The sequence below is a fragment of the Corvus hawaiiensis genome, chromosome 2, assembly GCF_020740725.1.
Source record: "Corvus hawaiiensis isolate bCorHaw1 chromosome 2, bCorHaw1.pri.cur, whole genome shotgun sequence".
In the NCBI taxonomy this organism is placed as follows: domain Eukaryota; kingdom Metazoa; phylum Chordata; class Aves; order Passeriformes; family Corvidae; genus Corvus; species Corvus hawaiiensis.
This window is the reverse complement of record NC_063214.1, coordinates 72,721,821-72,744,161: the sequence shown is the minus strand read 5'-3', so window position 1 is coordinate 72,744,161 and position 22,341 is coordinate 72,721,821. Positions and strand designations below refer to the sequence as shown.

At 36.5% G+C, this 22,341-nt stretch overlaps 1 protein-coding gene across 17 annotated transcripts in view; it reads left to right on the top strand.

Annotated features, from left to right (window-relative positions):
- The window catches only part of MYCBP2 (MYC binding protein 2), a 176,996-nt gene that overhangs the window by 59,921 nt on the left and 94,734 nt on the right, over window positions 1–22,341 (top strand). For 15 of the 17 annotated variants that reach the window (XM_048295659.1, XM_048295662.1, XM_048295651.1 and 12 more), the window contains exons 18-24: window positions 2,309–2,416; window positions 9,627–9,746; window positions 10,488–10,569; window positions 16,432–16,549; window positions 18,484–18,688; window positions 19,051–19,204; window positions 21,526–21,698. In XM_048295659.1, the coding sequence (XP_048151616.1) occupies window positions 2,309–2,416; window positions 9,627–9,746; window positions 10,488–10,569; window positions 16,432–16,549; window positions 18,484–18,688; window positions 19,051–19,204; window positions 21,526–21,698 (960 nt within the window). Of the gene's footprint in view, window positions 1–2,308; window positions 2,417–9,626; window positions 9,747–10,487; window positions 10,570–12,500; window positions 12,625–16,431; window positions 16,550–18,483; window positions 18,689–19,050; window positions 19,205–21,525; window positions 21,699–22,341 lie in introns of those variants that run through there. The other 2 variants (XM_048295661.1, XM_048295652.1) reach the window with 2 other exon arrangements.

Genomic DNA, 22,341 nt, shown 5'->3' with positions numbered 1-22,341 from the left:
CTTGGAAACTGATGGCAGCTGTGTGCTAGCGCCATGCTGGAGCTGACAGCCACTTATGCTTACTAAACTTCCTCTGTCTTACAAATCTCCTGTAGTCCTTTTGCTCACCCTCCTCTACTTCACTTCCTTCTGTCCTCCTGAAATTCTCTTTTATTATCTTTGCTCTTAGCACTAAAATGCCAAAGGCTGCCTTCAGGTCTGTATCTCATTCCCTGCATTGTTTGTTTTGCGAGCATTTTTTGGAACTTAAGAATGTTTGCCTCACTTATTTTGAGATCACTTTAGTCCCCCACAAATTTTTCAGATCTACACACTTCAAGCCACTCTTTTTGCAGTCCTTGCATCGCTTTTTGCAACTTTGTTAATGTGAGCTTCACTTTTGTAATGTTGTCCTGTCCATTCTCTATTTCTTCAGCTTTTAATTTCATTAGGAACTTGTCAGTAAGTAAGTCCCACTACTTTTGCCTTATTTTTTCGTGCTCTTCATTCACATTTCCTCTGTATCATTTGTCCTTCAGACATTTTTAGCTTTCATAATCTGCTTGTCATTCATCTCTTGCCCTTTTTGCCTTTTCGTGGTGTGCCTCAGTATTCTCCTCATTATATCCCCTCCAACTTGGTAAGAGGCAAAATGTGGTGTAATTTTTTGTATAAGTCAAAACTGTGGTAAGTAGAATATTAAACACAGCACGTGACCTGGCAGAAGGTAATGTTTACCAAAAGCGTATCTATTAAATGGAAATTCCAATTCAGAGGAGACTGTGAAAAGGGGGAGCACAATATAGCAAGACAACTGAAGGAAGAATCTGCAGGATGAAGGTAAATCAAAAGCAAATGATCATCCTTGATTAGGAGAAGGAGCTCTGAATTAGCAAGAGGATCTGTTCTGGAATAAGGAGAGTCCAAATAAATACAGTAGAACAAAAATAAAAACTCTATGCTGTGTGCAGAAACAAACATGATTGAGGAGGTTTTGGGCCATTATATTATCTAATGTGTATGAACCTCTAAGCTGGGGGATAGACAGTAGTGTATTTTTAAAACATTTCTCATTTTGATTTTTAAGTAAATGTTAAAATTTGGGAGCTTCTCTGTATGAAGACCGGTTTCCTTATCCGAAGGTTCAAAAGCTACATAGATTTGACCTAACTTCTCCTTAAATGTCTATCCATGCTGTTTAGTATTAGTGAAGGAGGTGATGGTCTAAAGTTGATAGCAGAAAACCTGAGGCAATGGGCATTTATGAAAAGTTAACCTACATTGTCTTGTTAATAAGGTTCAGCTAAGGAATGAGTGTATCAATGAATTTGCAGAAGAAGAACGAATATTTGTATTAAAAGTTTTGCATAAGCAGTTTATAAACACAGCAGTCTGATTTGGGGTGTTTTTGTTTAGTGTTCATGGAAGGGCTGGATTTGGGAACCTGTGGAATTGAGTGTCACTTGGAAGAATTAGTTGCTCCTGATTCATGGTTTCCGTTGAATCTGAGACTTCTGAAAGGACAAGAAGTGTCCAAAAAATTCTTGGTGGCATGCTTAACCTAAAAACCAGGAGAAATACAGATTTAAGAAACAAATTGCTTATCCGTGACCTGTTTATACTCAGCCTCAATTAAGCATAGTACCTCACTGCCTAAGTCTAGATTTTTAAAAAGAAAAAGGAATCTGGAAAAAGTTTTAAATACATGTATCATTGCTTTCTTTAAATCAAATCTTCTCTTGAAGGCCTTTAAATAGGTGGGAAAATATTTTTAAAATAAATGGATTGTCAAAATTACTAAGTAGGTAAGAAAAGAGTCATATGATTTGAATAACTTTCTTCATGAAACATGTAACTTTTTCTTTAAAAGTGATAACTCTGCATCTTAAATATAGTAATTGCAAACAAGTTTATGGTGGTGGTGGTTTTTAAATTTAACATTTATCTTACGATCTTGTTCCAAATCAGTATTTTGAATGTTACGTTGTAGGATGTAAGGCATGATAATTATTATCTTTTGATGACAATAATGGGTATTTGCTATCAAATTTTAGTCTAGTTGTGAGTATGTTTTATTTCCACTGGTTGCAGTACAGTTGCATACTTAGAAATTCAGGTAAAACTATCACTATGGGACACTTATTCATTTTTTGCATAAGTTACCAAGAAATGGTAGCTTTCTTATATTTTAAAGTCTTTTGAATTTAAGAAAACAATATTATAATTATTATTCTTTTTGTTTTTTCATTGCTTTTAATTTGAATTTTGTTTAACGCACTGTTTCCATTTTGTGAGCTTTCCTATGCATGTGCAAAATGTTTCTCCTCAGGCCCCCTTGTAATTCCTGGTCCTATTTTTATGAACCATCGAGAACAGGCTCTAGCCAGAATCAGACTCTCTCCAGCACCGCTAAAGCATAAACGGGACAAGCACAAAGGTATTTGGTCTTCCTTATTGACTAGGGTGGAAATAAGCCCAGCCTCCCAGTCACTTCTTCCAGGCGCTGCATCTGTCTTTTCAAAGAGCTGCACAAAATGAGTTCTGCCTTTCTTCCTGTTAGTATCTTGTTACCTGAGGAGAAAGAAAATGCATTTAAATGTTGACCTTTCTTTAGAAGTGTAAGCGTTAATTAGTCTGCATTGTCTGTTTTTCTTTCCCCCTTTTTTTTTTGTGAAATATGCATTGTCTTTCTGTGTGGCTTCTCTCATTTCTAATGCTGTCTCATTCCTAAGGTTCTTTATTTTTACTATAGGAAACTCTACATGTTAAGAGTGACTCAAGACTGTTGCACTGAACTTGTGTTGGGTTTTCTTATCCTTTGTGTTGTCTATTTGGGGTGATTACTTAAAAATATCAATTCCAGGCTTGTTAATTCTGGCATAAATCTTTTCATAGGTATGTTATCTTTCAACTAGAGAAATATTTGAAATAACGTAAACATTACTTTTTGCTGACTTTGAATGGTGAGAATACAAATCAAAGTACAGGTTTTTCTCTGCAATTTTCTTGAGTTAAATGTTTTTTACAGAGTATAAGTATGGAGGTGTCTTTATATTTCAGGCATTTTTGTATGTGTGGCAAGACAATTCATTATATCTTGGATTTCTAAGTGTGTCATTTGTTCAGATATAAATGACTTACATATTTCTTAGAAAGTGGTAATGTATTACTAAAAATTTCAACTGAACTTACTGAAGTTGAGCTGTCTCAAATCTAATCGTAGTTTGTGTGTGTCTGTGTACTGATCTGTCTGTACATACGTACATAAATAAAAGATAAATATGTAAAATGGAGACTACAGACCTGATCAAAGTAGGAAGCTCTTAAAAATCATGAACCCAGAATGTTTCAACTATTTTCTGAAGAATAGCTATATATTAAAAGAGTTAGTATGGCATTTCAGTTGAATTAGTAGAAGTTACTGATAGTATTTGGCATGTATCTAAACATATATGACAAACTGTATGTCGGTTTGAAGTCTTATGGGATAAAGTTTCAGTGTGTATGGGTGATAGGCTTGCTGAATTATGAACATACTGGATTGTGAAATCATCTTAAGTTTATTTTATGGAAATGAAAGCAAAATGTGATCCTTTGAATCTGCATAACATTCAGTCTTTTTGGAAGGCATATTGTCTGAGCTTTAAATCATGATGGATTTAGTTGAATAACCTGTCATAATCTCACTGGAGAGATTACATGCTGAAAGAGAACATACTGAGTCTTAAGTGTTGTTACATGAGTGACAATTTGCTGATGGCCATTAATCTTGAGCTGGTTGCTACTGCTGGTTGTACTGCAAACCCTTGACTCCACAGGCAAGTACATAAAGGAGTGTGCTTGTCCTGCCTACATCTGTGCTTTTTTGGCATGTGTTGGTCATTGATCACTTCAGATCAAGTATCTCTTTACAAGAGATATATTCATTAGTGTCAGTTTGAGGCTTATGTTGCTTCTTGGAGTTGTAAGAGCAGTGTAAAGGTCTGTGTTGGGCTGCAAGATTTTTGTCAGACACGCCCTGTAGAACTGAGCATTTATTTTTCTTTCAGGAAGGCTATATGCAAGGAAATACTCAGTTTATTTTAGTTCTTTGTGTCTTATGCTGAACAGATAAGGAGGTTTTCAAGTTAACTTTGAGACCCTTCTCTGCCTCAGAGGATGGCCTCTCAAAAGACAGCCATATATTCCACTAGGAACTAGAAATACCCCTTAACTTCTTGAAGAGGTTTCAAGGGAAAAAGGAAAACTGGTGAAGTGGGTTCTTAGCCAAGTAACAGGCAAGGTGGGAATTGTGAAAAATATAATGTATATTTCTTACCTTAGAAGGTGTGCCTCTTTTCTAGAGGCAGAATGTAAAAGAATAATAGAGCAATGAGGCAGAGATAAAAGGACATTATCACACTGAAATCAGCAAGTTCTTATGTTTTATTTTTGAGTGTGATGCTTTCCAAACCCTTCCTTCCTTCAGATGCTTCTGCTATAGTAGTCTTCTTTACACCGAGCAGACCTTCAAGATCCTTGGGCAAGGAACATTTAGTTCACTGGTACTTACCTGTTGCCATTTCTCTGCTTGCAGCTGCAGAACTTCTCTTGATAATGATACTTAAACTTGAATGTGGACAACTTCTTCAGAACTGACAATTATGGTCTGATATAAAAAGTGTATTTGATATGTATTTGTACATATTGTCAAATCATGGAGTCATGGAATGGTTTGGGTTGGAAGGGATGTTAAAGATCATCCAGTCCCAACCCCCTGACATGGACACCTTCCATTAGATCAGGTTGCTCAAAGCCCCATCCAACCTGGCCTTGAACACTTTCTGGGGTGGGGCATCCTTGATTTCTCTGGGCAACCTGTTCCACTGCTTTATCACCCTCAGAGTAAAGAAATTTTTCACGATAATCTACATGTCTACCACTTGTGGAATTCCTCTGTTTGATCGTTGAGTTGAAAACTCCTTCAACTTCATTGAAACAGCTGTTTTTTTAGAAATCTTGCCATTATCATTTGCTCCTTTCACATTTATAGAGTCTGCATATCAAGATCCTTGTTACTGCAAAAAAACTACATAATTAAGCATAGTCTTCCTGATCTGTGTCTTCTGTGTCTTTCACAATTATTAATAGAAAGGATTAGGTACAGCATTTTGGGTATTCATGGAGTGGTTTGACACTAAGAAGAAAAATGAGCTTCGGTAGTGGGTTTCCAGTCTACATCTCCAATCCCTGTGGATTCCCATAACTGGGGATCTAAGTGAAAAACATTAATGCAAGTCTGTAAAATTTTCTCAACTGCAAAAATGAACCGAGTAGCAATTAAAAACAAAGTAGGCTTTTTGAGTGAGCTAAGATTCAGCAATTTGAAGGCTAACTTTTTCCTGTATTTGGAAGTAGTGGTAAATGTTCTAAGGAATATGAAACAAATACCCTCAAAAAGACAAAGACTAGGTGAAGCTGAACCTGCATGAATGGAACAAGATATAGGTCAACCATTTTGCAAATGCTAAGACAAAATCACCAGATGTTCAAGAAAACTTACCTGGAATTTGCTTTTTAACTTTTTAGCTAAGATACCATGTGAAAGGCAGAGTAGTTTGAAGCACTCACTGGAGTGAGACAGCTGACAAGGAAAAACCTACATCTAAGATTGAGTTTATAATTAGAACGTGAGTTTCTTATCACTTTATTGTATGTGTTATGCACTTGTGATTCTGCATATTTCACCTATAAACTCAAGTAAGCTCTGTAGCAACCCCTCAAGCATCCAACAGACTAAATTTTTTTGCTATTCTCATAGGATGGATGATTTTCACAACCATAGTATATTCTCTTCCCCCTGCACTGTAGCTATAAAATTGGTTACAGATATTTCAGCTGAAGCCTGGGGTAGACAGCCAAGAAACTGCAGGCACAGGCTGATTTGTTAAAGTAATGTTATATATAAAGTCTGTAAATTATATTATGGCATTCAGAACACCCTGTGAGGGCTGGACAACAGAGAGACTAACCGGTAGCTTGACCAATATGCTTTATTTGGGTAATTCCTGCTGAACAAAACAAAGGTTTGTTGGCATACAATGTGGTCTGAAGAGACAGTTACTGTAAGAATTTTTAATGTATGGTCATATTGCATTAAAGCTTTTCATCTGTGGAGAGAAGATACATATTTAACTTAAACGTGCTTCTTCTCTCCTCCAAATGGTAAGTTAGAAATTGAATGCATCACCCTTACTGCTGGGGAACACTAACGAAATCCTTTTCCTCTGGTCTGGGCCAAGCAAGAGTCCACAGTGTCATTCTGTAATGATGTTGGGTTTGGGTTTTTTGCTAGAAGTAGTCTCATTTAAAGCTTATTATTTCACTTGCTATTGGGACTGAATGAGCTTTTCCTTTTTCCTGGAAAGCAGTAGTTTTCTTGGCAGCAATGTCAGCCAAGAGAACTTCTAAGCATGTTTAACGGAGGAAGAAAATTGTCTTCAGGAGCTAAGAATTTTCTGAGGAAAACTTGAGTGGTGGTGGGGATTGGTTGGTTGTATTTGCAGTTCCCTCTCTTTCTTTCCCTAACTTTGAGATACCAGAAATGAAAACCAATCACTGTGAAGTTGTTAACGGAGCACACCCCTCAGTGTTAACAGCAGGAAGCACTTCACAGCTTTTCCTTGGTGCTTTCTTCTCTCTCAGAGAGATGGAGTCAAAATTTCTGTTCAGTGGTACACCAGCTGGATAACACTGGAGGTACTAACTTGCTCTGCCTGACGGTTCCATGCATCCAAAAAGAAGAGTCTCTGCTTCAGTAGTCTCTTTATGCTTCCCTTTCAGGAACAGTTGTTTTGATAGTACTTTTAATGAAATTTAAAAGTGCACAATTGTTGGAAGAAAAACTAACGTGTATCTCCCTGGTTATAGTTGTTCCTTGACACATGCAAATAAGCTTTCAGCATCCACCTTTGACTTTCATTTTTTAAAAGAATTTGGACTGTTTGAAAGCAATGGAAGGAAAGGGGATGACCCCGTTTGTTTGCAGCCTTACCTCTAAGCGTAAGTTCTCCTAGCCAGTGCTGCTGGAAAAATGATATGTATTGGCCATGTAATGGAGTAACAGATAAACAGCATAGACCAGAAGTATTGCTCTAAAAGTAAGTAGTGTGATATTCTATCTGGCTTTGTATATTTTGGTCAAAAAACTTTTTTTTTTTCCTAAACAAGACTAGCTGTTTTAGTTGCAAGGATTTTGTACTTAGCAACACATAAATTATCAAGTGCTTATCAAGTTTTGAAGATCCAAACAATTCAAAACTCTTGAGGCAGTTACTAACCATGCTGCATAGAAGGCTGAGAGGAATTCCATTTTCAGTTAAAAAGATTCCACACTTGAACAAAGTAAGATATGGTTGAAAGACAGTTGCTTCTATTCCTGCATTCTCAGAGCCTTTGAGAAGTTTGCTTTGGAAATTGAAAATGCCAACTTTGTAAAACTTTATCCTTTAAAATAATTTTATTTCTCAGATAAGGATTTGCAAAACATGTTTCATGTGAAGGTACTTGTCTCTACATCTTGCACACTAATATATAGTGTTTCCTCAAGGGGAGTATGCGTTATGCTTTCATTTACAACTTTGGAGAAAATGGGAATATATCTAGAATCATGTTTCATTTAAAAGTAGTATCACATTTATCAACTGAGAAAACAGCAATCCTCAACTTTTTATGAGTCGTTTTTGAAGCCCTTTAGAGCAGGATGTTTTTCTTACAATGAGGCAGAAAATGCACGTGTGCCTCTTTAAGTTTCTGCAGATCACTTGATATTCTGCTGTTACATGACCAGAAGACACCTGCTGCTGCTAATGTGACTGCATAGGTGATGTGGTTGCTCCATGCCCAGTGTGTTTCACTGTAGGAGGTGCTTGCAGCCATGACACATTCTTACTGGACATGTGTATTCCTGGCAGCTGATTATTCAAGTGCATTTATGCAGTGGGAGAGCTCACATTTTTCATTAGTCAGTGGTGTCTGAGGGAGGAGGGGAGATGGTGGCCACAGGTGACTTCCAGAAGAATTAGCTTTTCTCTGTTTCGATCTGAAAAGCTTGTATGAAATGGGGAAGCAGTAGGTAGGGCATGTAGAGTTTAATGCAAAAGTAGGCATAAAAAGTTCAAAGGTATTGTATTTGAGAAGTAGTCAAACTGTTAAATACTGTGAGCTGCTTAAGGCAGAATTACAGGACTAGGAAGAACTAATTTTGTGACTGTGGTTGTTGTTAAATGGTGAGTCAGTCTCTTTGTATTTGCTTTTGTTATTTATACCAAAGAAAGCTGCACACAGACCTTCAGAAACATTTCTTCTAATTTGTGTGCAGTCTGGTAGTACACAACCTCAAAAATCCCATGGCAATTCTGAGAGACAGGGTTATTTTACTACATATCCATTTCTTACATACCCAGCATGTAGTGCATGTTTCAAAGGGGTACTTTACCTATGCTTTTAAACCTAATTCTTCGAAAGCACTAGCACCTACACACACTGTTCCTTTACAGATGTGAACTATATGCATATTAATGTAATTTCTATACTCAAGTCATCACTAGAAAATAGCTTTGTTCTTAGAACAGTAAGATTTTTTAAAACTGGTATGTAATAAAAGTGTGAAATGACTACTGTATCAGCAGTTTCTGTGCAATAAAAAGAAAATTTTGAGCTATATGTATAAAAGCTGGATTTTATTAAAAACATGTAGAAATTCTAAGTATAGATCTAAATTAACAACACCTTGAATTGTTTGAGCAGCAGTTGTTTCCCTGTATCAGTTTTGTTAATAGAGCAGTACTCAGAATTATCACAGAGAGAAAGTGCAGTCTTTATGTGCAGTTATTTTTCACTTAAGATATTTCTATCTTTTCTCTATGCTAGATAGTGTGACTAAAGTTTAATAGATGATAGAAACATTCTGATTTCTGGAGAAGATATGCTGCTGTATTGCAAGAAATTTAGGAATAATATATTGCACTTCTGTACTTTTGTCCAATATGAAGGCAGTTTGGCTTTAGGAACCAATAATGTACTTCATACTTACTAAATACATACATGCTTATTAAAGGAAATCACAGAAATTATGTCTAAAAGACAGCAGACACACTCTTTGTGAATTGTCTGCATTGTTAGAAATGAGCTGTGTAAGTAATTGACAGCTACTTAAAACAGGGCCTCTGTGGCCGAGTTGGAGTCAACTAAACTCCTTAAAGTGTAGTAGTTGGAAAAGATAGGCTAGGCTATACCTGTTAACTACAGTGTTGCCTACTTAATAATGCTACCTTATTGAAGAATGAAATGATGGCTATCAAGTAAAGCTTCTGAAGTTTGAATTTTCTGTTTTGCTGGTTCTTTTTGTCTGCTCTTGGGGAAGTTTCTGCTTTAGAGGATATTTTCCAATGTGTACCTTTGTAGTACATTGTTCAGAAATAGAGTTTCTGTTGTCTTTCCACATCTGCTTTGAAGCATTTTGAGCTGTCTCTCTTGCTACTCTGTGAGTTCTCTCTTCTGCTGGACAAGTGGCGGAGTGGGGAGTTATTTACTATCCTTGTTCTATTCATTCTTCTAATACAACTTTATTGGAATGCATAGGATATAATTGTAAGTTTTGTTTATAGATGGAAGTGGAGAAAGAGGTGAGAAGGATGCCAGCAAAATCACAACTTATCCACCAGGGGCTGTCCGCTTTGACTGTGAACTGCGAGCTGTACAAGTCAGTTGTGGATTTCACCATTCAGGTAAAAACAAATAAATCAGTGTTAATTATAATACAGATTTATTTTTTAAGGTTTTCATCTGTGTCTTCACTGCTTTTTGTTCAATTTTTAATATGGATGTACGCGGGACTGTTAAAAGTTGAAAACGTAGCAGGGTTTATTTTGTAGCCTGCTACACTGTCATAGAGACAGAATATCTTCAGTTAAAAGGGATCTACAAGAATCATCGAGTCCAACTCCTGGTCCTGCACAGGACCATCTCGAAGAATCACACCATGTGCCTGGGAGTATTGTCCAAACACTTCCTGAACTCTGTCAGCCTTTTGTGACCACATCCCTGGAGAGCTTATTGCAGTGTTCAGCCACCGCCGGGTGAAGAACCTTTTCTTAATATCCAGCCTAAACCTTCCCTGACACATTTTGTGCCATTTCCGTACATGCTCTAAAGTAAGATCACCACCCAAATCCCCACATCACCTCCCTGATTCCAGCAATGAAAGGCAACTCACTGTCCTTCAGTGGTGAAAAGGACTATAAGTATCGTATATTGAGTTACATCAGAGCTTGTAAGAAATTTTGGAGTCAGTTTAAAACATCTGCATGGCAGAGCTCTACTCCTGCATAGAGGTGCTAGTTGTGATGGGTTGTGGAATCTTGTCTGAGTCTCTTAGGAATCATTAACTGCTACTCAGAAGGGTAACCAGCACTGGTGCAGTGCTATGTCATGTGTGTATGTCAGAAAAATGCTTTGTTGTTTTTCAGTGGTTTTGATGGAGAATGGTGATGTTTACACATTTGGATATGGGCAGCATGGTCAGCTTGGACATGGTGATGTTAATTCCAGGTAAGCTGGTAATAAAAGGACACGATTGTGTATTACTTTACTGCTGCATAAGTAGTGGCTAAATTTCTGGTTCTCTGTAGCTGGCAAGTGTGAAAATTCAAATATAGACCAAAAAAAGTTGAAAAGCTCTTGTGCTGCACTTACTCCCCATAAGCCCCTGAATATAGATACTATAACAGTAGTCTTGTACAGTATAAGTAATTTATTTAATACATGAAAGCTTCTGTGCATAGTTACTAGCATTGCTTTGATAATAGTTTGAAAGACTTCTGTCCCTTTAATCCTCCCTGCGTATATGAGAATTACATTGAAGTCTCATTAAGATTTCATTATTTCTGTAAAATACTGCATATACAATAACTCAAATAGTATGATATTGTAAACCTAGATCAACCTGTTCCTGTTTCATCATTGATAAGAGTTCACAGAATAATCACAGATCACAGAATATTCTGAGTTGGCAGGGTCCCACAAGGATCATTGAGTCTAACTCCTATGTGAATGGCCTGTATGAGGATCAAACCCACAACCTTGGCCTTACTAGCACTGTGCTCTGACCAACTGAGCTAATCTCAGTTCAGTTATGATAAAGTCTCATCTTTTGCTCATCAATTATCTCCCAAATGAAGCCTCTAAGCTTTGGTCTCAGCTGTGTTTTGTAGTCACTTGTTTTGGGTGTTGGCAGAAGAGTGATGTGCGATTTCTCTATGGTCAGTGGAAATAGGGAAGTCAACAGAGCACAGAGACTTACTTGACTAACCAGCCACTGCTTACATGCTTTAGGCAAGCTTAGTAACTCTGTAAACTTGATCTCCATTGACTACAGTGACAGCACAGGTGTCTTTAATGTGAGGCTCAATCTCACCCTTAGTGTCTCATGCTTAGAGTCTCATCTATTCATTAAAGTAAATAAAAAAAGGTGTCCTGTCATAAAAGGAAATGTGATTAAGGTCTTTGGACATGTACATATGCCGTATAGTGCACACAGCAGGGGTTTCCATAGTAGGAATCTTTGAGACTTTGTGTATGTCCAGTAATGCTCAGTATCCTTATGTAAAAGGCATGCAGAGCAGAGCATCCATGACCTGTCTTCAGTTCTTTCATTTCTCTTGTAGCAGCCAGGTGAAAATTAATGAACATCTATCCTCCTAATCTCTTTGAAGACTTCAAAACCTTTTCTTTTGTCAAGTTCCTGAAGAAATCTTCATCATCTTAAAACTTGCATTGGATTCACTAAACCAAAGGGGGAGAGGGAAGAAAGTATATTGGACATGTTGCCTTTTATTGGCTGCTGTGCTTCATAGTAGTCTCTGAACTGTTACCCCTACTCAGTTTGCATTAGACTGGTGAATACAGTCTGTGTTTCTGGCTATGGTGGAGTCATACCACAGACAAGTAGTTTGTTTTTCCTTCTTGGAAATTCTTGGGTAGTTGTTCCAAGGAACAATGGCTTAAACTAGCAATTCAAATCGCTATTAGAATAAGGCCAGTTTCTGTCTTAAAGAGTGAAGAATACTGGTAACTTACTGTCACCTATTTCCAGCTTTGATGAAATCACTTGGCTTTTCAGAAGGCTTTGGAGCTATCTGCTGTATTTGTCAGTGTTTCAGGTGGTAAATCCCTACATCTGTTGCTTATTTAGATAGAAACTGGATGAAGACCAAATGTAGTTCCAAGTGAGATCCTAGAGGAGAATATGAAAAATCTTGTGCTGCAGGATAATGCTTGACCAGAAGTAGAAGCTGAGGCGGTACAAGTGACTTGGCACTGACCGTTGTATCATTCTACATCAGACCCTAGAAAGTGTCTGAAAAAAGCCTTGAAGAAATTTGGAGTATGTCCTATGCATGAGAACTGGCTATAGTACTATATTGCTATTTAGCACCATCATTCAAATTATAATTTCTTCATTGATGTACTTCTTTTTCCAGCTTTAAGTAGAGATCTCTCCTCTGTCCTCACAGTAAGGGATTCAGAGAAGGAAACAGGGAATCCTTATGCAGAGTTCCACCTCAGTTGGGACGCAGTGGTGCTCAGATGGCCAGCTCCTGCCAGGTCAGTGGTATGTCAGTCATGCAGTGTGTCACATTGCCTGTATTGACCTCAGGAAGAGCATCATCTTCTGAATGCAGGAACTGATACTCCACTGTATTTTCTGAGAGAGAGAGAGAAGAGAGAGGAGGGAAAGAAAAAAGTATTATTTAGGCATCCTTTCAGAGACTTTTGTTTTGCAGTATAAAGATTTAGTAGTGAGACTGTATTTTTAAAAGTCTTGATAATGTTCAAGTATTTTGAATTCTGAACACCTGTTCAGACTTGCCTTTCTCCTTAATTAAGGGAATTTTGGACTCCTCTATTGTAAACACCACAAATTCTTCCTCTACTTCAGTAGGAATGAGGTAGATTACATGCCTTATCAGTAAGCTGGAACCACTAAATTAGTCTGTGTAGGCTTTTTGTTGTAAAATCCACAATGGCAGCTGTTGATGAGCTATTCACTACATGAAAGGTTTGTCAGTCTGTGCTTATATTCTCAAATTAGATGCTGGTGTATAGAAACTCAGTGGAAGCAAGAAATGCTTTGCAGTATCTAGTCTTGGTGGAAAATAGCATGTATTGTGGTCAGGTAAACGAAGGCCTGTTTGTTACTGATGCTTCTCTGAAGAAGCTGGAACTTAAAACTCCATGATCTTTCTGTTATAGTTCAAAATTTGTCTGCATTTTTACGTACAAACTCTTGACTTCAGCACTCCAGTAGCAAGCACATGACCTGACAGTCAAGCTCTAGAAATGGAATGACTGAAGTGATATGATCTAGATAGGATTTTGCTTCCAAAGGTTCAACAATAACAAAACAAAACTGATCAGACCTTCCCTAGATGGTCTGCTATGTTCCGCTTGAAGATAGAGAATAGAGACTATATCCTATTAATAACTCTAGGAGGGGAAAAAAGTGTTCCATCATCTGTTTGTTAGGACCATGTTTCTAGGTGCATTTTCTGATTATTTTACTCCAGTGGTGGAGTGCAGGTCATATTTACATCTTTTCACTAAATTTCCTCTAAAATGGAGTCATCTCTGAAGTACAAAAATCTCCATTTTCTCTGTAATGAAATTGTCCAACTCTGCTTGCAAGGAACAGAAATTGCTACTGGTTTCCTTTTAGCCGCTACACAGTAACAGCTCCCAGTGAGCCCGTGTTTACAGCACCATGGTCAGCTGCCCCAAGTGACTTGTTCTGGGACCTGGCAGGCAGCTGTTGGCTGCTAAAGTACCATGGACAGCGATTGTTCGAACAGGTCATGCATGATGAATTTTCAAAGATTACAGCTGCTCTCAGAAATGCCTACCCTTTGGGATGGAAGAGGGTTCCCATGTGGACAGCCAGAATGCATCTGGACCTTCTTCAGGATCCTGAGTTAGCTGATGCATGTACGTCTGCTCAATTATTCAACAGTTGTTACGTTTTCCCAAGGGATCTCAGTTTACTTTCTGTATAGCTGAGGTTGGTCTTTTGTGATTGATCTGTGTCATATCCAGAAGCCAAAGATTCTGTGACTTTAAGACCAGCATGTCCTTCCACTCCATCCCAGAAGAATAGTCCTTGTTTTCTTTGATTCAAATGGAGAAACCTTGGTTGTTAAAACTTTGCCCAGAGTCTCTCAGACTCTACAGTGTCTATTCTGAGCTTTCCTGTCTTGAGTTTCAGAGGGATAGGGAAATACTCAATAGTATCACAGACTGTAAATTCCATGTGCACTAGTCAAACTGGCTTACTGTATTTTTTGAAATCCTTTTTCCTTTAATGAAGTGAAAACTAGTTTTCTGCAATTCACGTTTATTTTGTGATGTAGTCAAGTACCTTAAACATTTTTTTCTGTAAACGAACTGATAGATTGTAGTTGGCCATTCCAAAAGCTGGGTGATCTTAATTAAAAAGCCATTTAAGAGGATAATGGATTTCATCTCTCCACATTAGGTGCTTATTTGATTTTGTTCTGCTGTTGCCAAGAGGCTATGAAACACAGCATTCATATAGCTTTGCTGATAGATTCACTTGGAAAAGCAGAAAGATAAATTGTTATTATGATAATAGCTTATTTTTTAAGCATCAAAAAGATGAAATATTTGCTTTTTTTATAAACTTATGATTGATATTCCGTGCCTGCAACTATCATAATTTTAAGTGAGGAGAAAAAAAAACCCTTATGATAAAAATACTTCCTTTTAACAGGAATGCTTTTGGATTAGTTACTAGTTATGTTTTATTTATATTTTGATGTCTTTTTGAGTTTCCTTAATGAGAGGCAAATGTAAACTTTTTGTTTTTAAAATTCCATCATTGGTGTTGCTAAACTTTGCTCTGTGTCTGTTTATAATCATAGTGATGTCCAAATCCATGTGCCTGTAGACCAAGAAAGCTCCTAACTTTGAGTTATTATCCTAGATTTGTCATGGTATTCATTCTCTGTTTTATTTTATTCTGCCCTTCAGTCCCTCCGTCTTCGCTAGTCACCCGCTGAAAGCTACATTTACCACCAAAGAATAATTTTGCTGTGAACCTATGTTCCTCCTTCTTCAGGTCATCAACCTATCTTCATGCTGCATTCCTCTGTTCCACATTTTCATATCTCTTACCTGTTCACATCTTCCCATCTATCCTTTTTCTGCTGAACACATGATAATTCACCTTCCTCATACTTTCTTGACTTCTATTTTACCTGTAATTCAGCCAGAATCAGAACTTTGAGATGAACTATCTTTTTGCACAGCAGCTGCTAAACAATCACTAGGTAACTGTGGGCTGACCCTTTTTTATTCCAGTGTAAAACAACCTGTTCTTATTTTAGATTAGCCTACTTTTGAAAGGCTGTGTTTGAAAGCAAGTTCAAATAGTGCTGTTATCCTCTGTATAACTTCAAGCCTAATTTCCAAACATAAAATTTTGTGGGATTAACTTGTTCTTCAAATTCACAGTCTTTCTAACTCCACAGGAAATTTGAAGTCTAGGTAGATGTTCATTATGGGATTCAAAGTCTTGTAGGTTTCTGTTCAGTTTGTTGGGATTGAAATCAAAATTTGGTATCGCATACTACTTTTTATCTCTTGTGATCTTTCAGTTTTAAGTCATCAGTTCAAATTTGCTGTGTATCTTGAACATTTTTCCCTTCATTTTTACTGAAATGGAAAGTTTATTTTCTTATGCCTGTCCATATTTGGGAGACAAATGGATTAGACCTTTTCATATCTCTCTGGAAAATAGTTTGGAAGAGGTCTATTCTTTATTGAGTCTGAGTTTGATGGGAGAGGAGCTGATGGATAGGAGTAGACCTTTATTTCTTTTATAATTCCCTAGCCCGTGATCTTAAGAGGGCTGTAGCAATATTGCTTCTGGTAACTGTATTAGTGTATCAGCCATATAAGGCTTCGATTGCTTTCAGGGGTTTTTTAACTGCTTAAGTAGAGTTCTCACCACGTATTCTACTGCTACATTTCATTGCAATATATTTTGTATTCATACAAAAATGTACGCGTTTATTATTACACTATATTATTGTATCTACACAGCTGTAATTCTACAATTATATATTAAATTAATAATTCTTATTCTACGCTAATTTGAGTTTAAGTGAAGAGAGGGTCCTTGATCGATTTTCCTGTAGCAGAAGGGCATAAACTTAACTACCTGGTGCAGTCTTTCAAACCTCTGTTTTAATGTGTAAGCTGTTTCTTGGCTCTGATTTGCTATAGTATGTGAATCAAGTGGATATATTACAGTGATTGAAATATTTGTAATGCTAATGTGTGTTTTAAATGCTACATGACCATGTATTGATATAGAATTAATTTATTTTTATTTAGGGGATGTCCCACTCTGGTGCAAGCATTACCAGGTCCTAGTACACAAGTTACTGCTGGGAGCAACCATACAGCTATTCTCTTAATGGATGGCCAGGTTTTCACATTTGGAAGTTTCTCTGTAAGGAAATGTTACTTGCTTATGGGAATAAGCTAGTAGTTAATGTATTGTTCAGAGACCTTCCAACGTGGCTTATACTTGCTGTTATAGAACTATGTATGACTTCTGCATGTCTTTTATGCCTGTTATATTTTAAAATGTAGCCTTTAACATTGTTCTGGTTAGAAAAGCATAATGCCAGGAATTCTTGGTGGGTTTTTTATATTAATGAAGATGGTGATTTAAAACTGTTATTTTATAAGGTGCACCAGTTTTCTCAAACTTACTGTTTCAAGCTTGATTCTAAGTAAATGTTGCCTATTCTATTACCTGTCTCCATTTGATAGAAAAAGGTGCCCTGGTTTCTTTCATAGAAACTGCAGCGAGTTGCAGAAGTTCTGCTTGCACTTGAGGGGAGGGATTATTGCTCAGTATAACACAGCACAACTCCAGTAGTCTTCTTTCATATTCACATGGTGTATATTTTCCCATGTCCATGTGGAATTCATTCTTATTTTCACTAAATTAGCATTTAAACATTGTTTACTTCCCTTTGTGCCTCCCTGTGATTGCAAAGATGCCCCTCATAGCGATCTCTGCAGTAATCTGTTGTTTTCACGTTCCCTCTAATGTTTTTATTGGTGTCTTTTTTGCAAAAGCTAGAAAATAGGTATTGAGCTATTTTTACATGCTTTAAAAGCTATGTACTTCCAAACACAACAGAAGAGAAATTTAACCTTTTGAAATCTTTTGACCAAAAAAAAAAATTAAAAAGTGAAGGCTGAAATTTTGGAAGCAAAAAGTCATATTTTAAATTAAAAGTGAGTAATATTTTGTTGTTTTTCAAACTTTAAGCAAGAGCTTTGGTGTCTGTGTTCCTGTCAAAACTGACACGGACATGTAAAGGTTTAAGCTTTGTTGTCTTGCAGTGAAACCTGGCCTCTGAAAAAAGTTCACTCTCAGAAATGGGATAGAAAACCTTGTCAGTTGACTGAGGGTTTTTTCCGTTCTCTAAAAGAAAAAATAGGTTTAGGCCATATTTAGACCACTTGGTTTTTGTGTCTGGTTTTAATATTTTAGTGCTTGAAAGTTTGCTGAAAGCTTCATAATCAGGACAAAATCAAAACAAAGCATGTTACTTGAAAATGTCTTCACTAGATTTACCTACAATATGAAGAAAGAAAAATTAGTAACATGCTGGACAGAAGACATTTGCTGTATATACATGTTTCTTTTCTCTCATCACTTCTTCGGCATGCAGTACATTTTCTGTGCCTGAGGGGGAGGTAGATGGAGCCTGAGCAGGTTTATTGCAGCAGTTCTTTCTACATTCTTAGGTGCAGCATTGGGAACTGTTGGTCCATCTCAGTAACTAGTTATACATAGAGGTATGGCCCTAGATCTCCAGATAAGTGTTCACGAGCATGTGTAGAGGTGCTCGCTGAGGCACTTTATGCTTTTCTTTGAGCAAGTCAAACTTGAGCTATCGATTTCTAGGTGCTTTTGAGAGGTATTTGCTCTAAAAAACTTAGTCGGTATAAGTTCAGAATTGAGTGGAACTTAGACTGTCTCTATCTGAAGATAGATTTTTTTTTTCGTATGAATGTATTCCTTGTTTATCACTGATGTTAATCAGATGTTGAACATTGTAGGGAAAATAATACTTTTATGTTTGATTCTGAAGATGGAGAGGAGGTTTATGCATGATGGAGAGTTTGAGTTGCATTTAACAAAAAGTTTTCTCAAAAACGTAATTGAAAAGGGAGGAGTATATCTGTCAGTAACTTGTTCCTTGTAGTTAAATACGTAACGCTTCGCTTGGACCAGCCATTGCATTTTGAAGGTAGTTTTGTGGTAAAGTCTTTCCAGTTTAGCAGTTTTGTATGATGAAACTATTGAAGTAATTTATCTTTCAGACTTATTGTCACTCACTGATTCTTGCATTGTTTCTACAGAAAGGTCAGCTTGGCAGACCAATTCTGGATATGCCCTACTGGAATGCAAAACCAGCACCTATGCCTAATATAGGCTCCAAATATGGGCGCAAAGCTACATGGATTGGAGCGAGTGGAGACCAGACTTTTCTCCGGATCGACGAAGCTCTCATTAATTCTCATGTGCTTGCTACATCAGAGATATTTGCAAGCAGGCATATAATAGGCAAGAACTCTTCTTTATTATTTTAAATGCTCATAGAAGTACTGGAGGAAAAAAATGAGTTCAGTTGTGTAAACAATAGAGGGAGCAACAAGTCAAAAACAGGAATGGAAGGAATGAAAATATTTTGGCCTTCTAGTTTTACTGCATATGATGATCCTGGCTTCTTTAGAAATATATTTTTTATTAAAAATAATAATGTAAAAGTCTTAACCTTCACTTGCATTTAGATCTTACTAATCTTTAGTTTTTTGTTGTAGCAGTATATCTGTTCTTCCCTATTGTATTAAATGGCATTTTCTAAGCATGGAGCAATAATGAGTGGAGTCTTCACATTTGTTTGCTCTTTTTGCTCCCTAATCTAGGTTTGGTACCAGCTTCAATATCAGAACCTCCTCCTTTTAAATGTCTTCTGATAAACAAAGTAGATGGCAGTTGCAAAACATTCAATGATTCTGAGCAGGAAGACCTTCAAGGTTCTGGTGTGTGTCTGGATCCTGTCTATGATGTTATTTGGAGGCAAGTGTGGATTACAGCTATTAAACTAGTAATAGAGAAATCCTTTAAAAAATATTTTGCGAGGCTGGAGATTTGATTATTAAATTTACTCATTAATTATTTTCCCAGTAAATGAAAAACAATTTTTAGTCTTCCATAAATATTTTTCACGTTTTTTGGATGGTTTGTTCAAGTAAGCCCAAAACAAACATGTTCTCTTGCCTGCATTTTTTAAATTTCTTTTTTGCATCATTCTCATTCCAGTCTCATAATATTTTGGGGATTTTAATCTGTTCTGTTTCATTACTCTCTTTATTCCCTCTTCTCCATCTACTTAACTCTTGACTGAATAACTTCCCTGCCATATTCAGCTGCCATATGTGTGTGTCTTAAACTGCTCCTCTGTTAGGTATTGGTGGTTAAGACTTGAATAGAAGAAGGGGTGGAGCAATGGTATTTTTTTTTCAGTTCTGACATTTTGGGAGGTTAAAGTAAAGGTGTTTGTTTAGATGGCATAGACATCAGACTAACTGTATTTATTTCAGTCTTTGGAATGGAGTCTTTGAGCAAGTGTAGATAATAAGCCTTTGTTCCAAAGCAGAATAATAACATCCAGTTCTTCTGTAACAATTTAAAAGCTATGTTAGCTAGGATTTAGGAGAGAAATCTGAACTTCCTTCTGAGTTCAAGAAATTGATGATGTTTAAATTGTTTGAACAAAACAAGTTAGAGTAATGCAGGGAACCAGGTAGTTGGCATTCATCTGGAAAAGACTGTATCTCGTAGGATCATGTCTTTAAAAGCTACTTGCATGCTACTTTGAATATCTTCATCCAAAATTGAAATTCAAGAATTTAACAGCAAATTAACATGGAAGCACGTGTTTGCCTAACACATTTGTTTATGACATTGGAAGTACCTTGGATGGTTGCAGTTCTGCATTATGCACAAGCCCAGGATTGGTTCAATCTCGTGGGCTAAGTACCAGTTCTTACTTAAATTATGCTGACATTAGAGATAAGAGTAGCACCCATATCCCTTAGAGCTCTGTATTTTCAGCATGTTTAAATCCACTGAAAGACTCAATGAGTGAAAAAACTCAGTTATCAATGTCCATGGGAACGCAGCAAGTTTCACAGGAGGCAAGGTAATGATATTCAACTTGTAGACAATAAAATGGTTGTTCAGCTTGAGGAAGTCCAAAGTCACATTAGATTTTTATGATGGGTAAACATGAATTGAGGTGTTTTACAGTCTTGCAGTATTTTGGGGACTGTAGACCTAAATCTAGAGCTTATATACTTAACAGAAGAGTGGATTTATTTCTCTGTTATATTCCATTCTTGTTCAATAGAAAATTCTAAAACAGTCCGAAGAAGAGACATGTTAATAATTAGGCTATTAGTAGTTAAATACTTGGTATATTGTTATTCTGGACATTCTAATTCATGCCTTTTTAAATGATGGATTCAGTTTCTTGTACAGAAACAGAATTCTGATGACATACATTTTAAACATTTCTTCAAAGCTTTGTGACTTAATCTTTTAGTGAAATTCAAGCAGTTGTGTAATGTCATGTGTGCGTATAAATTTGAACATTGCTATCTTATTGAAATCCTGAATATGTATGGTGTCCTTTAATATTTTAAGTTAAAAAACTATTTCTTTCTCCATTAGATTTTTAAAAGTGTACCAAGTAAAAATGCTTTTTGTGCTTATACAGAACACTCCCATAGACTTGTCTTCTTACTGTTTCTTCCTTTTACATAGTGGTTTCAAAGATTTCATTTTCTATGTGTTAATCTCTATTATAGAAAGTCTCTGTATTCCCTTGTTTATGCTGCCCTTTTTTATAATCCCTTAAAAACTCATGAGGCAATGTTACTCATTTAAAAAAGCCCAAACAAAATATGTTGGATTCCTCAAGATTTTTTTACTGTTATTTGAAGGTAAGCCTTTTACTTTCACTTGGCATCTTTATAATTTTTGAGCACATCTGCCATTCTATTTAGTACTTTGCTAGTTACTTCATACTACTTAATAGATAATACTGTGTTAACATTTATTAGCTTTGAGAAATGACCTCAAATTTTCTGAAATTTTTAAACCCATAATATGACTGTTTGACTTAAAGTACAATAATGTTTTTGTATCTTTTCATTTGCTGGAGTGTTAAGCTAGTAAAGTTTTCATGTATTTGCAGTAGTGATGCTCAATTTCAGAAATTTATACTGGCAGATCTACATTTTACATTAAATGTCTTAAAAATGTAATTATCAGTTAGATTTTGTATTTTTTCAGTTGATGAAAGGTTTTGTTCATTCTGCTTTTTCTTGCTCTAGGTTTTGCCCGAATGCCAGGGAACTGTGGAGTTACAATGCAGTAGTTGCCGATTCCAGGCTTCCCTCAGCTCCAGACATGCAATCCCGGTGTAGTATTTTGAGCCCAGAACTTGCTCTGCCAACAGGTTCCAAAGCTCTAACCACCAGATCTCATGCAGCTTTGCATATTCTAGGTATACATTTATAGTTGATGAGTCAGAACCTTAGATGAAATAAAGTAACCTAACTTCATGTATAAACAAACTAATCTAAAAACTTCCTGACATTTTTCAGTTAAAATTTTACTGTAGTCTTTCACCATTGCTCTTAGCACTTATAATTTGGCTGATGTCATTATCTTCTGCCATCTTAATGATGCTGGAGGATTTTAGAGTTCTGGTGGAACTTGTTAGATGCCAGCATAATAAAGTAAGGGACCTTCCTAGATGATCTTTTTGGAAAGACTGCGGATGAAAGTAAATGCTCTTAACCTGGAGTCTCAAAAAAAAAGAACCCAAACCTGAAAAAGTGCTCTTCAATAAGTTATTTTTATTTTAAAGTAAATGCAGTATATAAAATTAAAATATAATCTTTGCAATGTTGTATAATGAGTCACTAAGAGAAATATGATTTTCTTTTGTAGGTTTTTTTGTAGTTTGAAAATGCAAAAATTAATTCCACTGTGTTCATGTATAAACTATACTTCAAAGCACAGCTTTGGAAGTGATTTTAACTCACTTGTCCACTGATTGTGATAAGTCATCTGTTCCTTGACCTGCTCACTTCGTTGTGTGCTAGAGATGGATAACTTTCAACTTGAACAGTACTTTTTTGTGT